Source organism: Henckelia pumila, chromosome 4, assembly GCF_033568475.1.
Source record: "Henckelia pumila isolate YLH828 chromosome 4, ASM3356847v2, whole genome shotgun sequence".
Classification (NCBI taxonomy): domain Eukaryota; kingdom Viridiplantae; phylum Streptophyta; class Magnoliopsida; order Lamiales; family Gesneriaceae; genus Henckelia; species Henckelia pumila.
This window is the reverse complement of record NC_133123.1, coordinates 75,610,675-75,632,990: the sequence shown is the minus strand read 5'-3', so window position 1 is coordinate 75,632,990 and position 22,316 is coordinate 75,610,675. Positions and strand designations below refer to the sequence as shown.

General features: G+C 34.2%; 3 protein-coding genes across 10 annotated transcripts; 2 read left to right on the top strand and 1 right to left on the bottom strand.

Moving 5' to 3' along the window:
* Positions 1 to 1,194: 1,194 nt before the first annotated feature.
* Positions 1,195 to 6,031, top strand: LOC140863545 (uncharacterized). The gene is made up of 4 exons (XM_073267049.1): positions 1,195 to 3,895; positions 4,195 to 4,341; positions 5,279 to 5,550; positions 5,638 to 6,031. Exon 1 carries the CDS (start codon positions 1,284 to 1,286, stop codon positions 3,849 to 3,851), a length of 2,568 nt encoding a protein of 855 aa, XP_073123150.1. The 5' UTR covers positions 1,195 to 1,283; the 3' UTR covers positions 3,852 to 3,895; positions 4,195 to 4,341; positions 5,279 to 5,550; positions 5,638 to 6,031.
* Positions 6,032 to 8,876: 2,845 nt separating this feature from the next.
* On the top strand, positions 8,877 to 10,529 carry LOC140867510 (pectinesterase-like). The gene is made up of 2 exons (XM_073272587.1): positions 8,877 to 9,673; positions 9,762 to 10,529. Exons 1-2 carry the CDS (start codon positions 9,037 to 9,039, stop codon positions 10,439 to 10,441), a joined length of 1,317 nt encoding a protein of 438 aa, XP_073128688.1. The 5' UTR covers positions 8,877 to 9,036; the 3' UTR covers positions 10,442 to 10,529.
* Positions 10,530 to 10,737: 208 nt separating this feature from the next.
* LOC140863624 (rop guanine nucleotide exchange factor 14) lies at positions 10,738 to 16,714 on the bottom strand. 8 transcript variants are annotated; one of them, XM_073267171.1, is made up of 8 exons: positions 16,456 to 16,714; positions 15,183 to 15,318; positions 12,719 to 13,105; positions 12,476 to 12,630; positions 12,318 to 12,392; positions 11,968 to 12,237; positions 11,445 to 11,792; positions 10,738 to 11,351 (listed from the first exon to the last, which is right to left on the bottom strand). In XM_073267171.1, the coding sequence occupies exons 2-8, from the start codon at positions 15,256 to 15,258 to the stop codon at positions 10,986 to 10,988; spliced, it is 1,677 nt and encodes a 558-aa protein (XP_073123272.1). In that variant the 5' UTR covers positions 15,259 to 15,318; positions 16,456 to 16,714; the 3' UTR covers positions 10,738 to 10,985. The 8 variants fall into 8 exon arrangements, with proteins under 8 accessions (XP_073123272.1, XP_073123273.1, XP_073123274.1 ...); XM_073267172.1 differs by lacking the exon at positions 16,456 to 16,714 and adding an exon at positions 15,803 to 16,017; XM_073267173.1 differs by lacking the exons at positions 15,183 to 15,318; positions 16,456 to 16,714 and adding an exon at positions 13,449 to 13,869 and having other exon boundaries at positions 10,739 to 11,351.
* Between the last annotated feature and the right edge of the window lie 5,602 nt (positions 16,715 to 22,316).

The window sequence follows — 22,316 nt, the reverse complement described above, 5'->3', positions numbered from 1 at the left end:
GATCGGAGCTTCCGGTCCTGATCGGAGCTTCCGATCCAACCACACGTCATGCCTGACGTAATAACATCGGTGCCTCCGATCGCTCATCGGAGCTTCCGATCCTGTTCGGAGCTTCCGATCGTGCCTTCGGAGCTTCCGATCCGTCCGATACCTAATTCAATTAATTAGCATTAATCCTTTAATTATTCAATTAGGGCACGGGCTACTACATGTTGGCTTATTTTGATTTTGGTCCTGTAAGTTGGTTTGTTTTTTGGTTTTCGTCCTGTATGTTATCATGTTTTGGAATTTAGAAGTTGATCTCTAATTATTTTTGTAATAAATATTTTTTATTCTTTCATGTTTTATCTGCTTATTGGTTTGAGATAATTACAACTAACTAATAAAAAAATATTTTTTTACGCTTAAACTTTTTTTAATCTAAATAATTTAATAAAATCTAAAATATGTTAATTTAATGTATTAAATGTAACATACTTTTGTTCTTTTAAAAAGTAACAAACAAACATTCATTTATATCGTTCTCAACTGTAACTTCGATTTTTTTATTTATTTGGCACTAAGTGTTCGCCCAGTTAGCACTTATTAATGATCATATAATTAAGTTCCAACCTAAATTAACAAAATTAGCTAAAAAACTAAAAATATATTTAATACATACTTTCGTTCTTTTAAAAAGTAACACTCTAATATTTTTTTTTATCGTTCTCAATTATGGTTGACTTTTTTGTTCCGTTTTTCTCGAAAGCAGAGATTTTTAGGTATGTTTCATTTTTATCACGCTTAATTTGGTCAAAACCGTATCTTTTCCATGACCAAAATAAAAAAAACAAGTCAACTAATAGGACCAAATCCAAAAAAATCCAAATTCCTGTATTTTTTTTCAAAACATAACTTTGTATAGGACAAAAATCAAAATTTAAGTCAACTTATAGGACCAAAACCAAAACAATCAACATGTAGGACTAAATCTAAAATAAAAACAAAGTTACAGGATCTTTTTCAAAAGAAGCCAATATACAGGACCAAAACTAAAATGAAGCAACATACAAAACTAAAATGCTAATTTTCCCCGTGAATAACCCTAGGGCTTTTCGGGTTTGATTGTCGGATCCTAAAACCCAGACCCGTAAACCCCAAACACATTCATTTCAGACTTGTTTCTTGAATCGTTCGTGGCCATTTTAGCTCCGCTAACCACCTCGCCATTTCTCATGGCTTCCCTTCCCACGATTCCAACTTCAATATTCAGACACTTCGCTTGATGTATTGCACTGCAATATATGTTTTTTCGTATGGACGCGAGAAGGTTGACGGTCTACAAATCCGCCGTCTCCGCCGCCGCATTAGTATTTCAACCTATCAAACGTCCCTTGACTGTCTCTTCCTCAATCGCTCCGCAGCCCTTACAAAAGCCCAAGAAGCCAAAACCCAATCCAGGAGAACCGGGGCCATCAAATCCAGCTCCACTCCCTGCGGCAGCAGCTTTTGATCAGAGTTTTCACGGCAAGAAGAAGTGGGTATCCTCCATTCTTTCAGGCCCACATTTGAATTCTCTCTATTGTAAAGATTTGTTAGCCAATTGTACGCCTCATCAGTTTGATGCTCTGTTGTGGGAAATCCATCATTTTGTTGACCCTTCTACTGTATTGAAGTTTTTTTACTTCTCCTGCAATTCTTGTGGTTTTAGATTCACTCTCAGATCCTATTGTCTTTTGTTCCACTTGTTAGTTGGTAAGAACATTGATTCTGCAGCACGGTTGCTCTTGATTAGATTGATTGATAGGAAGTTGCCCATCACTATGGACCATGGTGTTTTGAATACACACACAGAGATTGCCATTGTTTTGGTCGATACATATTCAGGTTTGGCCGCCTTTAAGAACGAGACTAGAGCTTTTGATATTTTGGTTCATGTTTACGCTAGTCAGTTTGCGAGTTTGGGACTTGGTGTTGCATTGGATGTTTTTAGTGTTTTAACATGTCGAGGGTTACTTCCCTCTTTCAAGACTTGCAATTTTTTGATGAGCTCACTTGTTAAGGCAGGTGAGTATGGCAAGAGCCACGAGGTTTTTGTTATGATTTCTCAGCATTATTTGCCTGATGTATTTTTGTTTAGTACTGCGATAAGTGCATTGTGCAAAGGAGGGAGGATTGATGATGCAGTAGCATTGTTTAAGAAAATGGAAAACTCAGGGGTCACCCCAAATGTTGTTACTTATAATAATCTCATGCATGGACTGTGCCAAAAACGAAGTCTGGAAGAGGCATTTCAACTCAAGGAGAAAATGGTAGAGAACAGCGTGAACCCAAGTCTTGTAACTTACAGCGTGCTGATAAATGGTCTCATGAAACTTGAGAAATATGAGGAAGCCAATTGTGTTTTAAAAGAGATGTTGGAAAAGGGCTTTGTCCCGAATGAAGTTGTGTATAACACATTGATTGATGGCTATTGCAAGATGGGAAATATGATGACTGCATTGAAGTTAAAGGATGAAATGATATCACAAGGTGCTATTCCGAATTCAGTTACATTTAATACACTTGTAAATGGACTCTGCAAGGACAGTCAGATCGATCTTGCTGAGAAGTTCTTGAATGAGATGGTAGAGAGAGGTTTATGTATTAATCTTGGCACTATTTCCTCTGTTATAAATGGTCTCTTAAAAAGCTCTAGATTCGACTCTGCACTAGTATTGTTTAAGTTAATGATCTCTAAGAACTTAAGACCTAATGACAGGTTGCTGACAACATTGATGTCTGGGCTTTGCCGGAACAATAAGCATTCAGAAGCTTTAAAGCTATATAATTTTCTGAGAGAGAAAGGATTTGCTGATAATTTAGTGACCTCAAATGCTCTAATTTATGGGCTGTGCGAAGCAGGAAAGATGCCAGAGGCTAAATCAGTTCTAAAGTGTTTGTTAGATAGCCCTGTCGAGTTGGATGCATTTACATATAATGCACTCATTTATGGATGCTGTAAAGAGGGTAGATTTGAGAATGGCTTTATGCTAAAGGAGAAAATGTCAAAGCAAGGAATTTCTCCTGACATTGTGACCTACAACTTGTTGATACGTGCATTATGTACTAAGGGTAAAATGGATGAAGCTGTGACACTTTGGCATGAAATCCAAAGAGATGGCCTCGTTTCTAATGTTCATTCATATGGAATCATGATAGACGGTTTCTGCAATGCCGAGAGAATTGAAGAGGCTCTTAATTTTTTTAATCTGTTGCTCAAGCAGAAAATTGAGACAAATTGTGTCATATATAACACACTCATTAGAGCATATTCCAGGATCCCTAACATGCCAGAGGCCTTTAAACTTTTTGATGACATGAGAAGCCGAGGAATTTCACCTACATGTGTCACTTATTCTTCGCTAATACATGGAATGAGCGATGCTGGGTTAGTTTCCGAGGCAAAAAATCTTCTTGATGAAATGAAAAAGGTGGGCTTGCCACCTGATGTTATTTGTTACACGGCACTGATTAGTGGGTACTGTAAGATAGGTAACATGGGCGAAGCAAGGAGGCTCTTGGTAGAAATGTCATCATTTAAAGTACAGCCTAATAAAATAACATACACTGTTATTATCGATGGTTACTGTAAGTTGGGTAACATGAAAGAGGCTTCCGAGCTTCTTCGCGAAATGTTGGGCAAGGGAATTGCTCCCGACTCTGTGACGTACAATACATTGACGGTGGGATACTGCAAGGAAGGGAAACTAGAAGAACCCTTTAACCTTTGGGATCACATGTCGGATAGAGGACAAAATTTTGATGAAGTTGGATGCACTTCTTTAGTTCACTGTATGTCCGAGCAATTCAATATTGTTGACGAAAAATGAGTAGCAGGGTAGTAAGTCTGTCGACGCAACGCAAATGTCAAAAGGTTCTTTCCTATTCTTCACCTTGTATTATTTTATTATACATCCTCTTCGTTTTCTTTTCGATGACCTGTGGTCCTCTATCCACTCCGTCAGATTCCTGAATTTGCTTCATCAATTGCTGTGGTTTTTTATTGCCCTTGTTTCAAGTTCAACAGCTTACAGTCCAAAATCCAGAGATAATATTTTACCCATAAAAGATTAGGCATATGGATTTCGTGTAATTGGTCATAATAGTCAGTGCTTGATCTTTCAGGACAGTAATTTTCCATGATTAACAAGTGTTCATCATCTTCATGTGTAGGTGGCCTGAAGATGTTTTCGCTGGAGATGTGACTGTCATGGTAATTATAAGTCATCACATGACAAAAAGGTGAATTCCTTGTGTCTGATAAGAGGTCAAGCCAAGGGCACAGATTTATGTGATACACATATTTTGCTGGAATATACGGTAAGATGATTTTTGATGGTTCCATTTTTAAGATGTTTACATGTATCAATTCATTTTTCCTTCATATTAACAAAAATTGGCTATAAAATTAAGTCCTCTCTATTTTTCTGTTTCTTATGTCTGCCCTGATGTTACTGAATCCAAGATTTGTGGGAGAAAGAATCTGCATTCATGTTGTTTAGAAGTACAAAATTAGGCTTGCATAGTTTTAGTAGAGAGAAGTTTGTGACAGATGATATAGTTTTTCTTGTTATTACAACCTTGGGGTGGGGGTGATAGATGATATAGTTTTTGATAGAGTTGAAAGTTCTTCAGTCCTTGGAATATTAGTGGGTTAACTGACCATAGAAACAAAACCTTTCTCCCTGCAGGGTGAAAAATTGCGACCTACTATGACGTTAATACAGAGGTACATCGCAGCATGCCTTTAGCGTAACAATCATTAAATGTGTTAACATACAGTTATATATAAGATAAGGGTTGTAGCTCTTTAAATTGTAGGGAGCATTTCATGAATAAGCCTAACATACCCTTCATTTTTTAATTTTTTTTATGGAACCGTGTTCTTACTTGATAACAAACTTTTGACGATGCATTTGTTTACGGTTCTCTGAAAGAATCTCTGCTGAGTGCTGTCATCATTTATTTCATAGTCACTTGAAGTGTCGGGCAGACTAAGGCTCGTAGACATTGTAGAGTCTAGATACAGGACGAAGGGTGAGCTCAATGATTTATTGAAGTGAAGTCCCATATATGATGCTATGATAAAAATTAAGTATCTAAAGAAATTTCAGCTTACATCTGGTATGCACGTTGGAAACCATTAAATGATAGTAAAACAGATACTCATTAACTATGAACAAAAGGAATGACTTATATTTCTTATAATCTTGATTTTATCAACACTTGCGTTCATAATTTGTCTTGTTATGTGCAGGGAAAGATCCAGCCCGGGAGCAATCGTGTCCCCTTCTCGTGAAAAAAATGGAAAATTTATTGGAAAAGGCATGTTTCCACTCCCGAAATTGCATCCTTCCATTTCCTGGATCTGCCTGTAGTTACGCGGACCAGACGTCTAACTTGGCATCCATTGTGAGGTGAGATAACTACGCAATACACAAGGGATGATGCATTCGTTAGAACAGGCGAGGGATGCTGCAGCTGCTACCAACGAACATCTTATTTTGCCAAAACGAGGCTGAGAAGCAGGTACTCGATACGCTACGCCCCATAACCCAACTTTGTTTTGAGTTCTTAATGATTTATTGTCTCATACGCACCTTTTTCACTTGATAGGTGTGCAGGTATTGCTATTACGGTTATTGAAAACTCGAAGTGAAATCTTTGATGTATATTTTGAAGACTCTAGGATATGGATATAGCAACGATAACTTCCTGACAAGAACTGGGAACATAATGGCACCATTTTCGGGGCACCACCGTGGCGGGGCGACTGCTCAACCCCGAACGAATCGCCACATGCTCCCTTCTTGTGATTGTGTGTGTATGATTACAAAAAGAAGTGTTTTTCATGTCAGCATTCTTTCTTTCTTTCTTCGTCTTCTTCTTCTTCTTCTTCTTTGTTGTTGTTTTTTTTTTTTTTTTTCACTTCAGTTTGGTCTGGAAGCTCATGTGGTAATTAATTATTGCATCTGTTTCTTTAATTTTTGTTTTTATATGATATTCCCATTTTTAAATTTTTTTTTAATTTTTAATTGTTTAGCCCAAAATAAATTTTTTTTTTTTAAAAAAATAGTTTCATTTCAGTAGTTGTAACTTTGCTCTCGATTTTCTTCAGTTAAATATTTGGTTCAAAGTTTATACATAGTATTAAGCTTTGTAGGTGTGAATGCTTGTCGCTGTAGCTAGTAAAAAAAATAGTTTCATTTTGGTAGTTGTAACTTTGCTCTCGATTTTCTTCAGTTAAATCTTTGGTTCAAAGTTTATACATAGTATTAAGCTTTGTAGTTGTGAATGCTTGTCGCTGTAGCTAGTGGTAGCGGTAGCGGTGCAATATTGAACTTAAATCTTTTAAATTATGTAATAGTTCAAACATCATGTTTAATCGTTTTACAGTTTTATCAGCTTAGACAATTATAGGATTGTTTTCAAAAATTGGAGGTCCTAAGCAAATTTAGAGGAATCAGAAATGTCCTTCATAATTTTTTTAAATTAAATATCGATACGATTACTTCATATAATAATCAAAATTTTAAATTTTTGCGACTAAAAATAATGACATAAAATATTATTTTAATAGAAGAAAAAAACTAAAAATAAAAAAGAAGTCAATGACTCATTAATCTTATGAATCATAGATATGCATAATACAAATACAATAAGAATAATCAAACTAAAGAAGTATGAATAATTTATTTTGTCAAAACAAATCTAAAAAAAATACAAATTATAGTTTAAATACTAACAAATGCAAAGAATAATTATAATCGAATGAAGTAAAAACAGTCAAAAAAACCACGTAAGCAAAACACAAGACTCTAGACTTTCATAGACCAAAAACTAAATTAATTATTAAACATAAAAACAACCACCACAATACGCAATTAGACAAAAAATCACATTCAATTAAAAAAAATGACAAATATTTGATCCAATTTGAACAACCTATGAGTCGAACAATTTAACGAAAAAATGATTTTTTTTCCCAAAGAATATGGAGATTTTTAAAAATATCTGTTTTTTGGTATTTTATCTTTAAAAAAGGAAATTTTTAAGGAAAAGTACAAAAAAATTGACTACCGTTTCAAATTTTAAACAAAATAATTAAGAAATTCTCCAAAGTTTTAATAGAAAAATAAAAAAAGATTTTGAAAAAATTGAGGTCCCCGCTAAGGAGATAGTAGAGATCCTAGGAGACAGTTTAGATGACCTCTCCTTAAAGCTGTCTATGGACAATTATTACACCCAACGAGCCCACTCATTACATAGAACTAGTATCAGTTGGTATGTGATATGTGGTATGTGATTTGTGAGTATACATAAAATATAAAATATTTTGGTGCAAGTGATTTGTGTTCATAAAATGTTTTGATGTTAAAAAATCTAATGACCATATTAAAATTAAAAATATCAGATATGCTTTTATTAAATATATATATATATATATATATATATATATATATATACATTTTCAAACAATTAATTAAAAAAATTATTTTGTTAGAATAAATTTTGTTATTTTTATTATATATATATATATATATATATATATATATATATAAGAAATGAGCAGATCATTTAAAATTTAGATTTACATTTTTAATGCATTCATCCTGATAGATTTTTTTTTCTTTTAATTCAAATATATTATATAAAAGTGTGAGGATGGATAATTCTATCTATTTAAAATACACATCTTAACACCAAAATTTAAGCTTTTAAGCCCCTTTGTATCAAATAAGATATTACAGATATGCCAATGACCACTTGGTCTAATGACACCATCTTCCCCAAATTTGGGAGAGGTCAAGAGTTCTAAACCCACAACTTCATCCCTTTGCAAAAAAAATAAAAATAAAAAAATAAAATAAAATAAATTACAGATATAATATAATATGTTATTTTTTATATTCACGTAAAAAAATATGAAGTTGTAAACTATATTTTTATAAAAATTATTAGTTATGATAATTTTACGCTTCATTTAAGCACACATGGGTGATGCATTGGTATAAATAATTTTCTATTTTGGTTTCTTTTAATTTACTTGACTAGATCAAGTCTAGAAAATATGATAATTTTCCTCCAAAATTTGAAATATGGCCAACTCCGGTCCAGGCAACCATATCAAATTATCATATACTATCTTCTTCAAAGTTGAGAGACTTAAAATGTGTAAATTTTTGTGTTTATCTATATCTATAATATCTTACAAAGTATTTCTTTATATTTTATCTATTTATTTGAATTTTTAAATAGTCATATCAGCAATAACACAAAAAATCACTTTAATTTTTTTTATTGTTTAAAAAAGTACTTGTTTAAATATGTTTCATTCAATGCTTGTAAAGCATACTGATTAAATTTTTTTTAATTGATAATCATACTGATTAAATTTTATTAGTAGTAGTATGCATGCAAGTCGTGCATAAAATATAAAATATTTCGCCATTAAGTATTTTTTTTTCCAAAAAATCTAAAGATATATTGAAATAAAAAAACATGGAGATGATTCTTATAAGATTTTCTAATACTTAGTTAGAACAATATTTTATTTTATTTTTTTTTACTTTATGATAGTTTATGATAATTCTTTTTCGTATTTGAACGATATGATCATTTATAGTTAGATAAGATAATTAATAACAAATCTTATATATAAATTTGGATAAAAATTAAATGAAACATTTTTGTATCTGATAAATTTATCACAATAGAGTTCTCTTAAACGATAATTAATTTTCTGGATGTATTAATTTTGAAAGAATCAGAAGTCCCGATGCATACAAACACTAGCTACTATTAGTAAATAAATAAATGAACAGATAGAGTTTCACTTTAACAAAACACTTGCACCAGAATCTTGTATTCGTTTCACTTTGCACACAAATACTTGTACTAGATCAATCAATCTTGCGTTTAGGTTCGTTAATAATCTCATAATAAACACAGTCTTCATCAAACCATATATATTGTACTCATGCAGAAATAATATTGTTGCTATATACAAAAGCTATGGCTTTTATTCGAATTGTATTTGTACTGGGGCTACTTTTCATCTCTTTCAATATACTCACCACTGCTTATAAGCCATTGAATGAAGTTGAATCGGCGGATTCCATTGAATCTTCTCATGGTTTTGTGGAGTTATTATTATTATCGAGGCTGGATCGAAAACTAGTCGAGGATGCTACAAGTTCGGAAGACACTGAACTTGAGCATTCTCTAGGCCATCAACGTGGCCACATATTCCCCGGCCCCCGCCACCACCACGGTCACGGTCACCATCACCGTGGTCACGGCCACCATCACCACCACCACCACCATCGAAAACCGGGAAAGAAACATCATCAACCAAGAAAACCACCACCACCACCACCAACACCGGCCATACGGGCGGATATGGTAGTGGCACAAGATGGTTCCGGGGACTTTAGAACCATAAACGAGGCGGTGGCGGCGGTGGGAAAGTTGAGGAATGGTGGTGGAAGGTTCACAATACATGTGAAGGCTGGAACTTACAATGATTATGTAGATATACCCTATGACATGGAGAATGTTACCATGATTGGTGATGGCATTGGGAAGACCATAATAACTGGAAACAAGTCTGCCCATGGGAATCAAAATACCGTTTACACGAGGACTTTTGGTACGTACTAATATCAATCCGTCTCACATTTATATTTCATTAACATTTTGTTACTTTTCTTGAAACTTTTTCTACATTAAACTTGTAGGTGTGCTTGGAAATGGATTCATTGCACAAGGAATCACCTTCAGGAACACCGCGGTCGACGGGCGAGCAGTCGCATTGATGTCACAAACGAATCGCTCTGTTTTCTATAGATGTGGTTTTGAAGGCTATCAAGACACACTCTACATAAACCAGGGCACACAATTTTTCAGAGAATGCGACATATACGGGACGGTCGATATGATATTCGGCGATCCGACTGCGGTTTTACAACAATGTCACATTTATCTGAGACGTCCCAAGTACAATATACTAACTGTTGTAGCTGAAAAACGAGAGAGCCCTGATTCCAACACGGGGATCGTGATCCAAAACTCGACTATAACGACCACTAGAGAGCTTTCGGAGTTGATTGAAGGGGGTTCGACGATGAAGATATATCTTGGAAGGCCTTGGGGGAACTATTCTCGAACGGTTGTGATTAGTACTTTCTTGGAAAATATTGATTCAGAGGGGTGGCTGGGGTGGGATGCCAATCCTGATCTTGTTTATTACGCCGAATTCGGAAACTCTGGATCGGGTTCCTCCACATCTGGAAGGGTTAAATGGAAGGGTTTCCATGTTATTGATGAGCATGAAGTGTTGCAATTTACCGTGAAGAATTTTCTTCAAGGGGATGATTGGCTACCGGCAACAAATATACCTTATGCTTCGGGGCTTTGACAAAATTAGATTAGATTTTTTTTAGGAAAATAATAGACTTTAATATTTATTGCTTTATAAAATTGTTTTGATATGCGTATTTTCCCTTTTTTTAGTTGGAAGCAACCAAGGTTTATTTCGATAAAATCCATTTCACACTCAAGTCAAACGAAATGTTATGCAACCAATATATGTAATGATCATTTGGGTAGAGTTAGATGAAATTTTGTGAAAAAAAAAAGTTAAAAAATGCTTCCTAAAAGCTCTTTCAAACACTACCTTATACTCAAATATTATGCTTTTGTTTCATTTCTGCGTCAACACAAATATTATCAAATGTAGTATTTGCATTTTTTAAAACCATCATGACATAGAAATGATCCATCGTTTTTGGTATGCAAGATGTCACTTTTCTTCTCTAAGTACATATATAACTGAGTGAAACTCGTAAGCATTGCCATCTGGAGAAGATATCATATGGCAACAACTCGGTTTTTCATGGCGGATAATCAAGCTTTTCTGCTCAGCACAAAGATCATAGTGTTATTTACAAAACTCAGATTTTTCATGGAGAATCCTGTGTTGATATGTTGTGGCAAGCCTCTCTACCAATGCACCAAACACGGCTTCGACTTGGTGTTGCAGTCACAGAACTTATTTTAGCTTCTTCACATTGAGTTTCAGCATCTGAATTGCAAGATTTTTTATCAGTGCTATTTAACTGATGAATCAGGGAATGTCTCACTCGGTCGAGCATGGGGCTGTCTGAGATTCCAGGGATCTTAGCTCCAACAAGGTGTGACATTGCCACTGGTGAATTAGGGTTACTGATGACATCTTCTTGTAGGATATCTCCTATTCGAGACAGAATGCTGAATGCCAAGTTGGCTAGAACTCGGGAATAGGCTTCAAGAATCGAGTGCCCCACGTCCTATACAAATAACGAACGAATAACTTCAAACTCTGATGATAAGTGAGAGTTAGAGAAATTTGAAGATTCTTGTTAAATTGAATCATAACTGACCTTTCCATATTGGACTTTTGTGACATCAAGGAATGTTTGAGGAAGATTTGGGTATCTGTTCTTGAGCTGCTGCAGAAGCATTTCTGCTTGGTTCACCAATGACTCCGTCTTATCCAGCTCAGATAATGGATCTTTAACAAAAGACCATGATGTTCGGACCGGAGATTTTTTGCTTGATTGCTCGTTTATCTTCTCTTTCCATGAAAGTATAGCTGCTTCTAGTCTGTTAATAGCTTCCAGAGCACCTTGTTCAGATTTCAGATTTAAACAATCGATCATTTCATCGACTGAGGTCGAATCTGCAGTCAATATCTTGAAGAGTTCATCACTAAGATTTGCCTTTCCTGACTGAAACAATAGATTAGAATGGGAATCAAAATCATTGAAAAGCTTCCATTGCGCGGATCAAGCATAAAAAAGGAGATGAAGACAGAAGAAGTATTTGAATCAATGAAAAAGAGAAATCAAATAACATATCATGCAACTTTTATTTAAAATCCCAAGATTTCTAGTGCTTTCTTGCCTTTGGAAGTGCATCCTTGATGATACTAGGTATTGGCATTTCTACCAAAACGTTTTCATTGATCGATCTTGCAGCCTTGAATACTTGATAGACCAATTTACCCTGATGCAACAATCTCTTTCTTTCTGTGTCCGAGAGTCCAACTTTAGGTACCTGAGGAGAAGGAAGCCACCACCTTTGGCTCTGCCCGCCACTCCGGCTTCTTCCTTCTGCTCGGCTTCCTACTTCTGAGTACCAAAACTCTGTATTTGTCATTGAATCAAGTGTGTCCTACAGGGTTAAGAAATCAAACATGTGAATTGTAAGAACAGGCAAAAGAAAATTGGTTTATGAATGAAGAGACAATATACAATGAGCATGGAATCCAGCTTCTGCAATGCCGGAAGATTCATATGGATGTCTGCTCGAGCTTGTGGGGTCATTATCTGCACCAAAACAAGTGATTTTATTAGCAGGGTGAACCAAAAGGGGAGGACATGACCTTTGACTCGGTGAAAAGATGAAACACCTCCAGTGTTCGGCCATTGATGCCGCTTTGTTTGGCTGGAACCAATTCAACCATATAGTTAGTCGGGGACAGCAACCAGTTCATTTCTTTATGCCAGTTATTTTTCCTTTCCTCAGGCAGTGGCTCCAACTTCCAAAGTTCACCAAAAACAGAAGCTGCGATAAATTCAACGCGAAATGACATTAAGAAGATTAAACTAATTAAACAAATTGATTCCAGATGAGTGATAAGTTGATTATGCACCTGCTAGATTTGTTATCCCATTGGATAAAGCTAATGCAGAGGAAACTCCCTTGGTACCTCCAGTAAGATCCTCACCAAGAAGTAGCTTGGCAAATGTCTCTTTCAATGTTTCAACATCCGAAAACCGACTGGTACAGTCCAGTTTTTCTTTTTCACGGAGGCGTTGTGATCTTGCTGAAGATTTCAATTCATCTTGACACTGATCGTCTTTCTTCATTATCTCCCAGAGAGAAGAGAATGATCCAAAAGCATTGTTGCTGGACGAGTAGCTAGAGTCATCATCGAAGGAATCTGTGACACACCCTTCTCCTCTGCTAGTGCCACTTTCATTATCATAGGGCTGACTGTTGAGAATGCAGCTCTCCAGACCATTATATGTCATTATTCCTGAATATTCATGTCTCAATTTAGTTATTCATGTTGTAGGGGCTTACAGTTAGCCAAACTATCATGTCAGAGTGCACAGGCGTTCGATCTTCAACTACTTCTAACAGAAAGTCACTGATTATTTATAAAACATAGATTATAGTTAAATGGATAACATATGATAATGCTGGCTGCACCAACTTTCTTGGAGCATCCAGCATCAAAGAAGCGAATCGAATATTAAACAAACAACATTATAATGGCCTGAATTGCAAAGAATCAACACATACAGATGAGAACACCAGAAACATTGCCAGAATTCTTACACAAGAGGTCACAAAAGCATACATATATGAAATATTACCCACCAGCTGCATGTTATGATCTAGCAGCAGTAGTGAAACAAGCAACAGAATACAAAAGATCCCGGCTCATGTCATTTTTCTACGGTGAGGCACGAAGATTCAGTCCGAAAGAAAAAAAAAACAAAAACAGAGCTGGAAAGTCAACTTCATCCACAAACTTTTGTGTTTTGTCAAGAAGTTAGGCCGATATCTCAACATCTAGATTACCAAAGGGCAAGGGCAACCATGAAAGAGTAGAAAAACCTCTTCGTGCTATTGTCCTACTTTTTGGAGTTAGTAGTCAAGTCACTAAAATAACTAGGATAAAGAAAAATAACAATTAAAGGGAGGCATTATTTTATCAAAACTTAAAAGTCAAAAACTTGACACATAAACAAAGAGACCGTGAAATATATGAAGAAGCAAGTGAATCTTTATTGCATATGTAAGCCATTATTTAAATAAAGCAACATTTTTTTCTAAATACATGTGGGAGGACAATGACTTTCTTGTCTCCACTAAGATATAACTATATATATATTTATGTATAAAAAAAATATATTAATAGTTTCAAATGAAATAGTAATGGTGATTTGAATGCAATATTATGTAAGAGTGAGGTCCACCACGTATGTCAATAAAAAAATAAGCAAGGGGCCATGCAAGTTCCAGCCATCCTCCGTCATGTACAATTATTGACAAATCTCTATCACTTTACAATGGTATCCCATCATAAAGTTTTGAAAACTTTTTCCTCTTCTTTCAATTTCAAAAAGCATTTTTTGAAAAGTTAAACTCAGAAAATTTGAAATGCTTGGGAGCCTCACTCACTAGTTCAATCCCATCAAAATAAAGGGTCCCTCCACTAATAATTATCATTTCAAAAAACAAAACGAGAAACAACCCTTTATAGTAGATGAGATAACTCAAAAGCTACAAGTGAATCAAGAACCACGTGGTAGAAAAATCACCTCTCTTCACACGAATTTTTGAACTTCTTTTTAATAGTCAAAGGGAGCATACAACTACTTCTGACTGTGAAATAAATGTGTAAATTTAAGAGTATAAATAGAGTTACCCCACTTGGATAAAAATTGCACATGGCGATGTATCCTGTAAGGTGGGAAGTTTTCACCACAAATAAAAACAGCATTATGTACCGTAGAAAAGAGGCTTCACACAAATATTCAGATCTTTCTTGGTTTGGACCATTTAGGAGGGGGACTTGCAATATGTAAAGGCTTAGAAAATAGTCTCTCTCAATATAGATTATTTGCGAAGCAATCCTTGTTCTGGTCTTGTAGACACATCACCGACGAATATCAATGGGTCTCTTTCCCTAGATCTCGTAAATTAGCTAATTGAGTGCACTTAAATCAAACTTCCAAATAGGAGATATGTCATCCTTGTGTTCTATATACTCTTCCACGGTGCACTTGCGTCAAAGGGTCGTGCAAATATGCTACGTGCATCGTTAGTGAATTCGGTGTGAGAGGCAACTCTAAAAGTGTTTTTTTTTTATAACAAAAATGCAAGATTTTCTCCCCCAAAATCCATGAATCCATACAGCATTTTCGGCCCCACCCGGATCCTAGGCTGGAATTCGAAATGTATACTTGCTCTTATAGGATCCTTTTACTTCTAGTTTGCCGTTGTTATCTTTGTTATAGCATTTACGCCAAAGACTTCCTTTGGTTCACGACTTAGCAAGATACAAAGAATCAAACATAAACATTCAAGAAATTGGAACGTACTCTCTTGTTCATCAAAATCAAGGCTAATTTCCCTGTCTCTGGAACAACAAGCTAGTCTCCTCCTCATGATGATCATTTTTGAATCCTGTTTGGCTAAAGATTTGTGGGTTCAAATGCTATTCAGTACTCACCACACCTAAGCAAAAGAGAGAGAAAAAAACATATGTCTTTAATGAACATTTAAGAAAGTGAAAAACACTGCAGAAACTGAAACCAATATTAGGTTGGCAAAAAGGACACAAGAACCAATCTTTTATGTTTTACCCGCAGCAATGTACTAAATTCGTGAATGTGAATAAGAACGGACCACTAGATTCTTGATTTTCAAATTCAGACAATTAAAGTTTGCTGATATAGTGGAAATTTTGGGACAATGGCGTTCCAACACATGAAATGCAATCACATGCAGAGCAGGTGTAATAAATCTGTAGACTTTTCATACTAGCTAGCTACACTAGGAAGACTAAGCAATAAATACATTGAATACAAGACACGACATTTGCCAGAATTCTAGCGGTATAGTCGCAAAATGTCCAAGAGAAAAATGGTACACTCCTTTTCATTAATAAAAAGAATCAACGAAATAGCAATATTTTAGAACTTATTATTTCTCTTCAAACCTGTAACGTCTCTCTATGAGAAAATTAAAATAGATTAATAAAATCCAAATCCCGAAGCCATTTCTCGAGTTGACTCGGAGCAGAACGAACTGGCCCAGCTCGAGTCAGCTGGGAAACAACAAGTGGGAATCCAAAGCATAAAACAAAGTTGTATTAATTTTCAAGAAAAAAAAAAGAAGACTCAAAAGCGGCTTCGACGGAATGGAAATAGCCTTTCTTCAGGCAAAAAGAGTCAAAAAGAGGTTTTGGTTCTATGTCAGCCTCTGCATAAAAAAACCCATATTTGACTGTGTAAAAGAGAGAAAAAGGGCCAATGTGAGAATATAACTAATTGGAAAAGAAAAGGAACGCACGCAAAGCGTTTTTCTACGTGAATATCCCATTCTCTGGTGTTTTGTCCACATTGAGAATGGCGAGAGGTTGAAACTTGAGAGAAGGGAAACACAAATTTTGGGTCGGAAAATCGGTGGATCATGAAATAAACAGGCAAGAAAAAGCTAGGATTTTCACACTCAAAACACATTCAAAAGATATTTTTTGAACAATCCCATCAATAAAGATCGAAACTTTGAAAACACAAGCACTTAAAAAAAAGAGTAAAACTTCCAAAAAAACAAGGATGGAGATCGGAGGAACGAGGGAGAGAGGCATACCTGAACACAAATGAGATTTTTTTTTTAATACAATATTGACAATACCAAGATTCCCAGAAAGCAAAATATATTGTTATACAGTGATTGGATCGAATAGTGTAATACAATAAATAGAAGACAGGCGGAGGCAATGGTGGGCGAGCGAGTGAGTGAATGCTGAATGTATTATTATTATTATGAGATGAAAGGAAAATTGTATTAATGGCGTCAGAAAATTTGCAGACGAAAGGAAAGAGAAGAAACAACACTACTTCACTACTACTACATGTGTGGTGTGTTCATTGAGGAAAGATCTTTAAACTATATTATATATTATATGATATTAGTACACTCATGATGCTGCTTGTGTTTTAAATATTTCAATTTTGAAATAGTAATAATAATAATATTTGAAAGATATGATTATTATATTATAAATTCAAAGATTAATGTTAATATTAGTAGATGGGTATCTTGATATTACTTCAATTTTAATACACTTGTAAAACTCGTGTTTTTAGGCTTAATTTTGCGAGTTAGTTCTTCGACCTAACTCGACTAATGAAAAATATTATTTTTCATTTTATATATGGACCAATTTGATAATTTTCATGTTAGATTATAATGTGTGAATTTGATTGGTTGTTGCTTAGTTATAAAATGATATATTATATTTAATATATGTGTATGATAAATTTGTGAGGGAAAATTAATCAAACTGTCTAGTTTCTGTTTCAAACATTATAATAACTTATTAGACTCTTATTCATTAAAGCATATATGTAAAAATGTTGCTTGATAGATTTTCCAAAAAAAAAAAAAAAAGAAGTTGTTTGATAAAAAAAAATTAATAAATAAAAGAAACTTTTTAAAATTCAAACAAAAATTACAACTCATCTTCCACTCACTTTTCTACAATTATTATTATATTACTGTTACACGTTTCGATGTCCAAAATCATATGCGAGTCATGTTGAAAATAATAGGTTAAATTAAATTATTATACAATAAGGTCATGTTTCACTGGATCATATCACTAGACAAAAAAATAATCGAATTTCGATGCGAAATATATCGAAATATGCCGTGAAATCCACGTAGTCGTCGGTATCCAATCCATTTTTTTTTTTTTTGGTCATTGGTTTCCAATAAATTAATAACTCAATTTAGAAAAAAAGATATATGATAATTATTTTTTAAATCATAAATATTTTATTAAAACACTATATAGTATAGCGTAAAATATATGTAGTATTGATGTGCTCGTGACAATCAAATTTTTTACTTATTAATTATAAAAATGTGAAAGCAAATATATATTTTAAAATAAAAAAGATGTATATTAGTACAAATATTATTGTTTTATAGATATTGCAATATGTTTTAATCTTGGATTAATTTTTTTCGTCCTTCAATTATTTTTCTGATATGGTAATAACGTGTCGATACTAAAGTATGCAATGCAACGTTAGAATCTGAAATTTTTTTAATAAAATTTAAAAATAATCAAAATATTAGAAATTCGTTGATTACAAATAAATTAATATTAAGTCCAAAAATATAAATTTTTAAAATTAATAATATGCATGGGGAGCGTGGTGGGAATTGGGGCATATCCGCATATGTATAAGAGGAGTAGGGCAGGAACCTGGGGTCTGTCTTAAAAAGGGTGTAATTAATTAATGGCCCTATCATCAAAAAACTAAACACAAGTTAATTATTATTAATTATTAATTATCATTATTACACAGAAGGTTATGACTTGATAAAGAGCGTAACTAGAATGATAATTAATTAATTTTAACACACATTTCCTTATCATATACCGTCTCAATTATATTGACCATATATTTTTTTTTTAATCAGATGGAGTGTGTTTGTTTATATCATATTTAGCAATACGTGTATTTTTTTATTTTTTTTTAAAAAAGTGTTTTTGTAACCAAATGCTACAATTTTAAAGAAAATTTTTTTTTTCCGAAAACATTTGTTTGGGATCTCTTGGCTTCTCCAACTAAATGACTAATAAAAATTTGATGGAAAAAAAAATTTAAATAAAACTTATTGTTTTATAAAAATCTATGTTATTGTTGTGAAAAATTAAAAATTTATGGTAAAAAGTAAATACTCCAAAACTCAAAATATATCAAACTCTACACTTTATAATATTTTTCTCTCAATTCAATTGTATTTTTCATCACAAATGAAGACATATTTATAGATCCACATTTGATATTAGTCCAAAAATAAATACATCATCATCTACATCATCACACACTAATTTTCCATATTTTACAACTCAATATTCAACATTCAATATTCAATATTCAACATAATAATAATAATAATAATAATAATAATAATATATTTTTCAACACTCCCCCTTGTGATGATGATCGTGATATGATGACTGTCTTCATTACGTGTTTTATACTGCCTCGTTAAAAACCTTACTAAGAAAAACCCAGTGGGATAAAAACCATAGTAAGGAAAAAAGAGTGCAGCCACGTAAACTCCTCCTCATGTTAACATGAGTGATTCTTCACATATTCCGTAGATTGCGCATCCCAATGTTGTATATATGATTTCTGAATATCGTCGTGAGAAGTGCCTTTGTGAAGAGATCTGATGAGTTCTCACTTGATTGAATGTAACAGATATCAATATCTTTATTTTTCTCAAGCTCTTGAGTGTAGGCAAAGAATTTTGGGGGGATATGTTTGGTTCTGTCACTTTTGATGTATCCTTCTTTCATTTGAGCAATACATGCAGCATTATCTTCATATAGTGTCACAGGCTTCTTGTCTACTGTCAATCCACACGATATTTGAATATGTTTGGTCATTGACTTTAACCATACACATTCACGACTTGCTTCATGTAATGCAATAATCTCGGCGTGATTTGATGAAGTTGTTACGAGTGTTTGTTTCTGTTAACGCCAAAAAATTGCGGTGCCTCCACGAGTAAATACATATCCGATTTGGGAACGTGCCTTATGTGGATCAGATAAATATCCAGCATCAGCATAACCAATGATACTTTGATTGGTGTCTTTTGAGTACAAAAGTTCCAAATCTGTTGTTCCTCGTAGATAACGGAATATATGTTTAATTCCATTTCAGTGCCTCTTTGTTGGATATGAACTAAATCTTGCCAATTAATTTACAGCAAAAGATATATCAGGTCTAGTGCAATTTGCAAGATACATAAGGGCACCAATGACACTTAGATATGGTACTTCTAGACCAAGAATAACTTTATCATCTTCACATGGACGGAATGGATCCTTTTCTATGTTTAATGATCTTACAACCATTGGAGTACTTAATGGATTTGATTTATCCATATTAAAACGTTTAAGGATCTTTTTTGTATAATTTGCCTGGTAAACAAAAATTCCACATTCTTTTTGTTCGATTTGCAAACCCAGACAATACTTAGTTTTTCCAAGATCCTTCATTTCGAATTCTTCCTTCAAGTACATCATAACTTCTTGAATTTCTTTATTCGTTCCAATGATGTTTAAATCATCATACAACAATAATTACACATCCGGATGTTGTTTTCTTGATGAAAACACAAGGGCATATTGGATCATTTACATATCCCTTTTTCATCAAGTGCTCACTTAGTCGGCCGGATTGCTTTAACCCATATAATGATCTTTGCAATTTTACAGAATAAAATTCTCTAGGTTTTGAACTTTGTGCTTCAGGCATCTTAAATCCTTCAGGGATTTTCATGTATATATCACTATCAAGTGATCCGTATAAGTAAGCTGTAACAACATCCATAAGACACATTTTCAAATTTTCAGACACTGCCAAACTAATTAAATATCAAAACATAATTGCATCCATAACAGGAGAATACGTTTCTGAAAGAGTGGGTGCCCGGTTAGCCAACTTGTGGCTAAAGGGCTTTTATGACTCTATGTATAAACAATCTTTGTTTAATATAATTTATATTCATTAATGGCATTTTCTTTATCTTTCTTCATATTGTTATATTGTGATATACTATTGCTGTTTTGATAAAGACCTTGAATATACTATAGTGTAAGTAAGATGAGATAGTGAATAAAGAGAGATCACTATTATGAAACACATCTTATAGTCACTGTATATTCTAAACAGTTCCTAGTCAATTGAGCCGTCCGCAAATAAGGATAAGGATCGCTCGAGATTGAGACTAGCATTTGTGATGCCGAGTACCACGTTTCATTGGTATGGAACATGGATATGTTCAAAGCATGCAAATGGATATTCATATGATGAATGATCGAACTACCCTATTCGGACTTTCCAAGTGGTTATCACTTATCGAGTGGATAAAATCCGCGGTTTTGGTTGTACACCATTAGTCCTTATTACTTGAAACATCATTGAGACTTTATATGCTAGTACTGTACTTTGACTCATTTACCGACTTTATTGGGGTCATCAAGTGTCGGGATTGGGTACAGTTACGACACATATAGGAGTCGATGCTTTGTTGTCAAGGATTCACCACATACTTGCGAGTGTGGATATCCTATGCGATCTGAGGAGATATTAGTGTGACAAATCTCTGGCCAGAGTACTCGATGTGATTTAGGTTACTTGGTTTCCTAGTAGCACATGCGATGTCACTATTTGATCTTCAAGATGCATTGCATAATTATCGAATCTCGAACAACTCTCGATGTGCCAATGGTTGTTGATTCGATCGGGATATTTGGATGAAGGGACTGTACTGTACGCTAACCAAAATCTACTGGTTCTTGCAGGCACTATCAGTGATACCTAGGGAATCATGGGGCGATGTTGCTAGACGCTCTTACCATGATTCGATGGGTAAGTCGGAAATTGTTGTTCCGAGTCACAAGGAGTTGTGAGCCCACGACTAGCTGTATCCCTGAACCATTGAGGGTTACACAAGTAATGGATTACTAAAACCCCGTAGAGATAGTTAAATTTAAAGAGTTAAATTTAATGAAAGAGAATTTGGACTTCTTAACTAAAGGGAGTGGGATTTCCTAAAATGACATAGGGATGGGCATTTTTGGAAATCACTGAATTCGGATTCAGAAAAATTATCTTGACTCTAAAATATGCAAAAATGGTTTCTGTGCACATTGGTGAAATCAGTTTATCAATCGGAGTCACGATGAATTTTATATTAATTTCTAGAACAACGGGCTTGCCTTGTTGGGCTTAAGTTATGGATTGTGGGCTTTAAGGAGTTAGAGTCCTAATACAATTATAACTTAATCTAGTCTAGAAATTATCTATAAATAGGCAGCAGTGTTCGAAAATTCCATACAGTTCATTCTTGAATTTTCGAAAATACTGCATCAAATTATTCAAGAGGATTTTCGAAAATTCCTCTGTCCCTATTGAGAAAATTCGGACTGTGATTTTTGTGAAAAATTGCAATCCGAATTAAAAGATCAAATCTGTTTATTCTCTACATAAAACTTCTGATTGATTTTTAGTGCAGTCAATCAGAGGGTTTCTGTTTTTCGTTCGTGGACCTAATTTCGGTGATTGATCGTGACGCCATCGGTTCCCGGGATTTACAAGAAGAGCAGATTAAGTTCTGTTGGTGTCCATAATCTCGCTTCGAGATTTTAAGGTAAAATATTTAATTGTGATTATTTGTTTTACTTACACATATTTAATCGTAAAAGTTTTGATACCCTTGATATGGAATCGTTCCATATAATAAAATAAAATTTTTAAACTTCCGCTGCACCGGGTATCAATTCTTGATTGATCTGAACACGTTTTCCAACAGTGGTATCAAAGCCAGGTTACTCAGATCAAACGATTAAATTGATCGATTGTACAAAATTTTTTAAGCCTCGGTTTTTGAAACAAAACAAATTTTTAAAATTA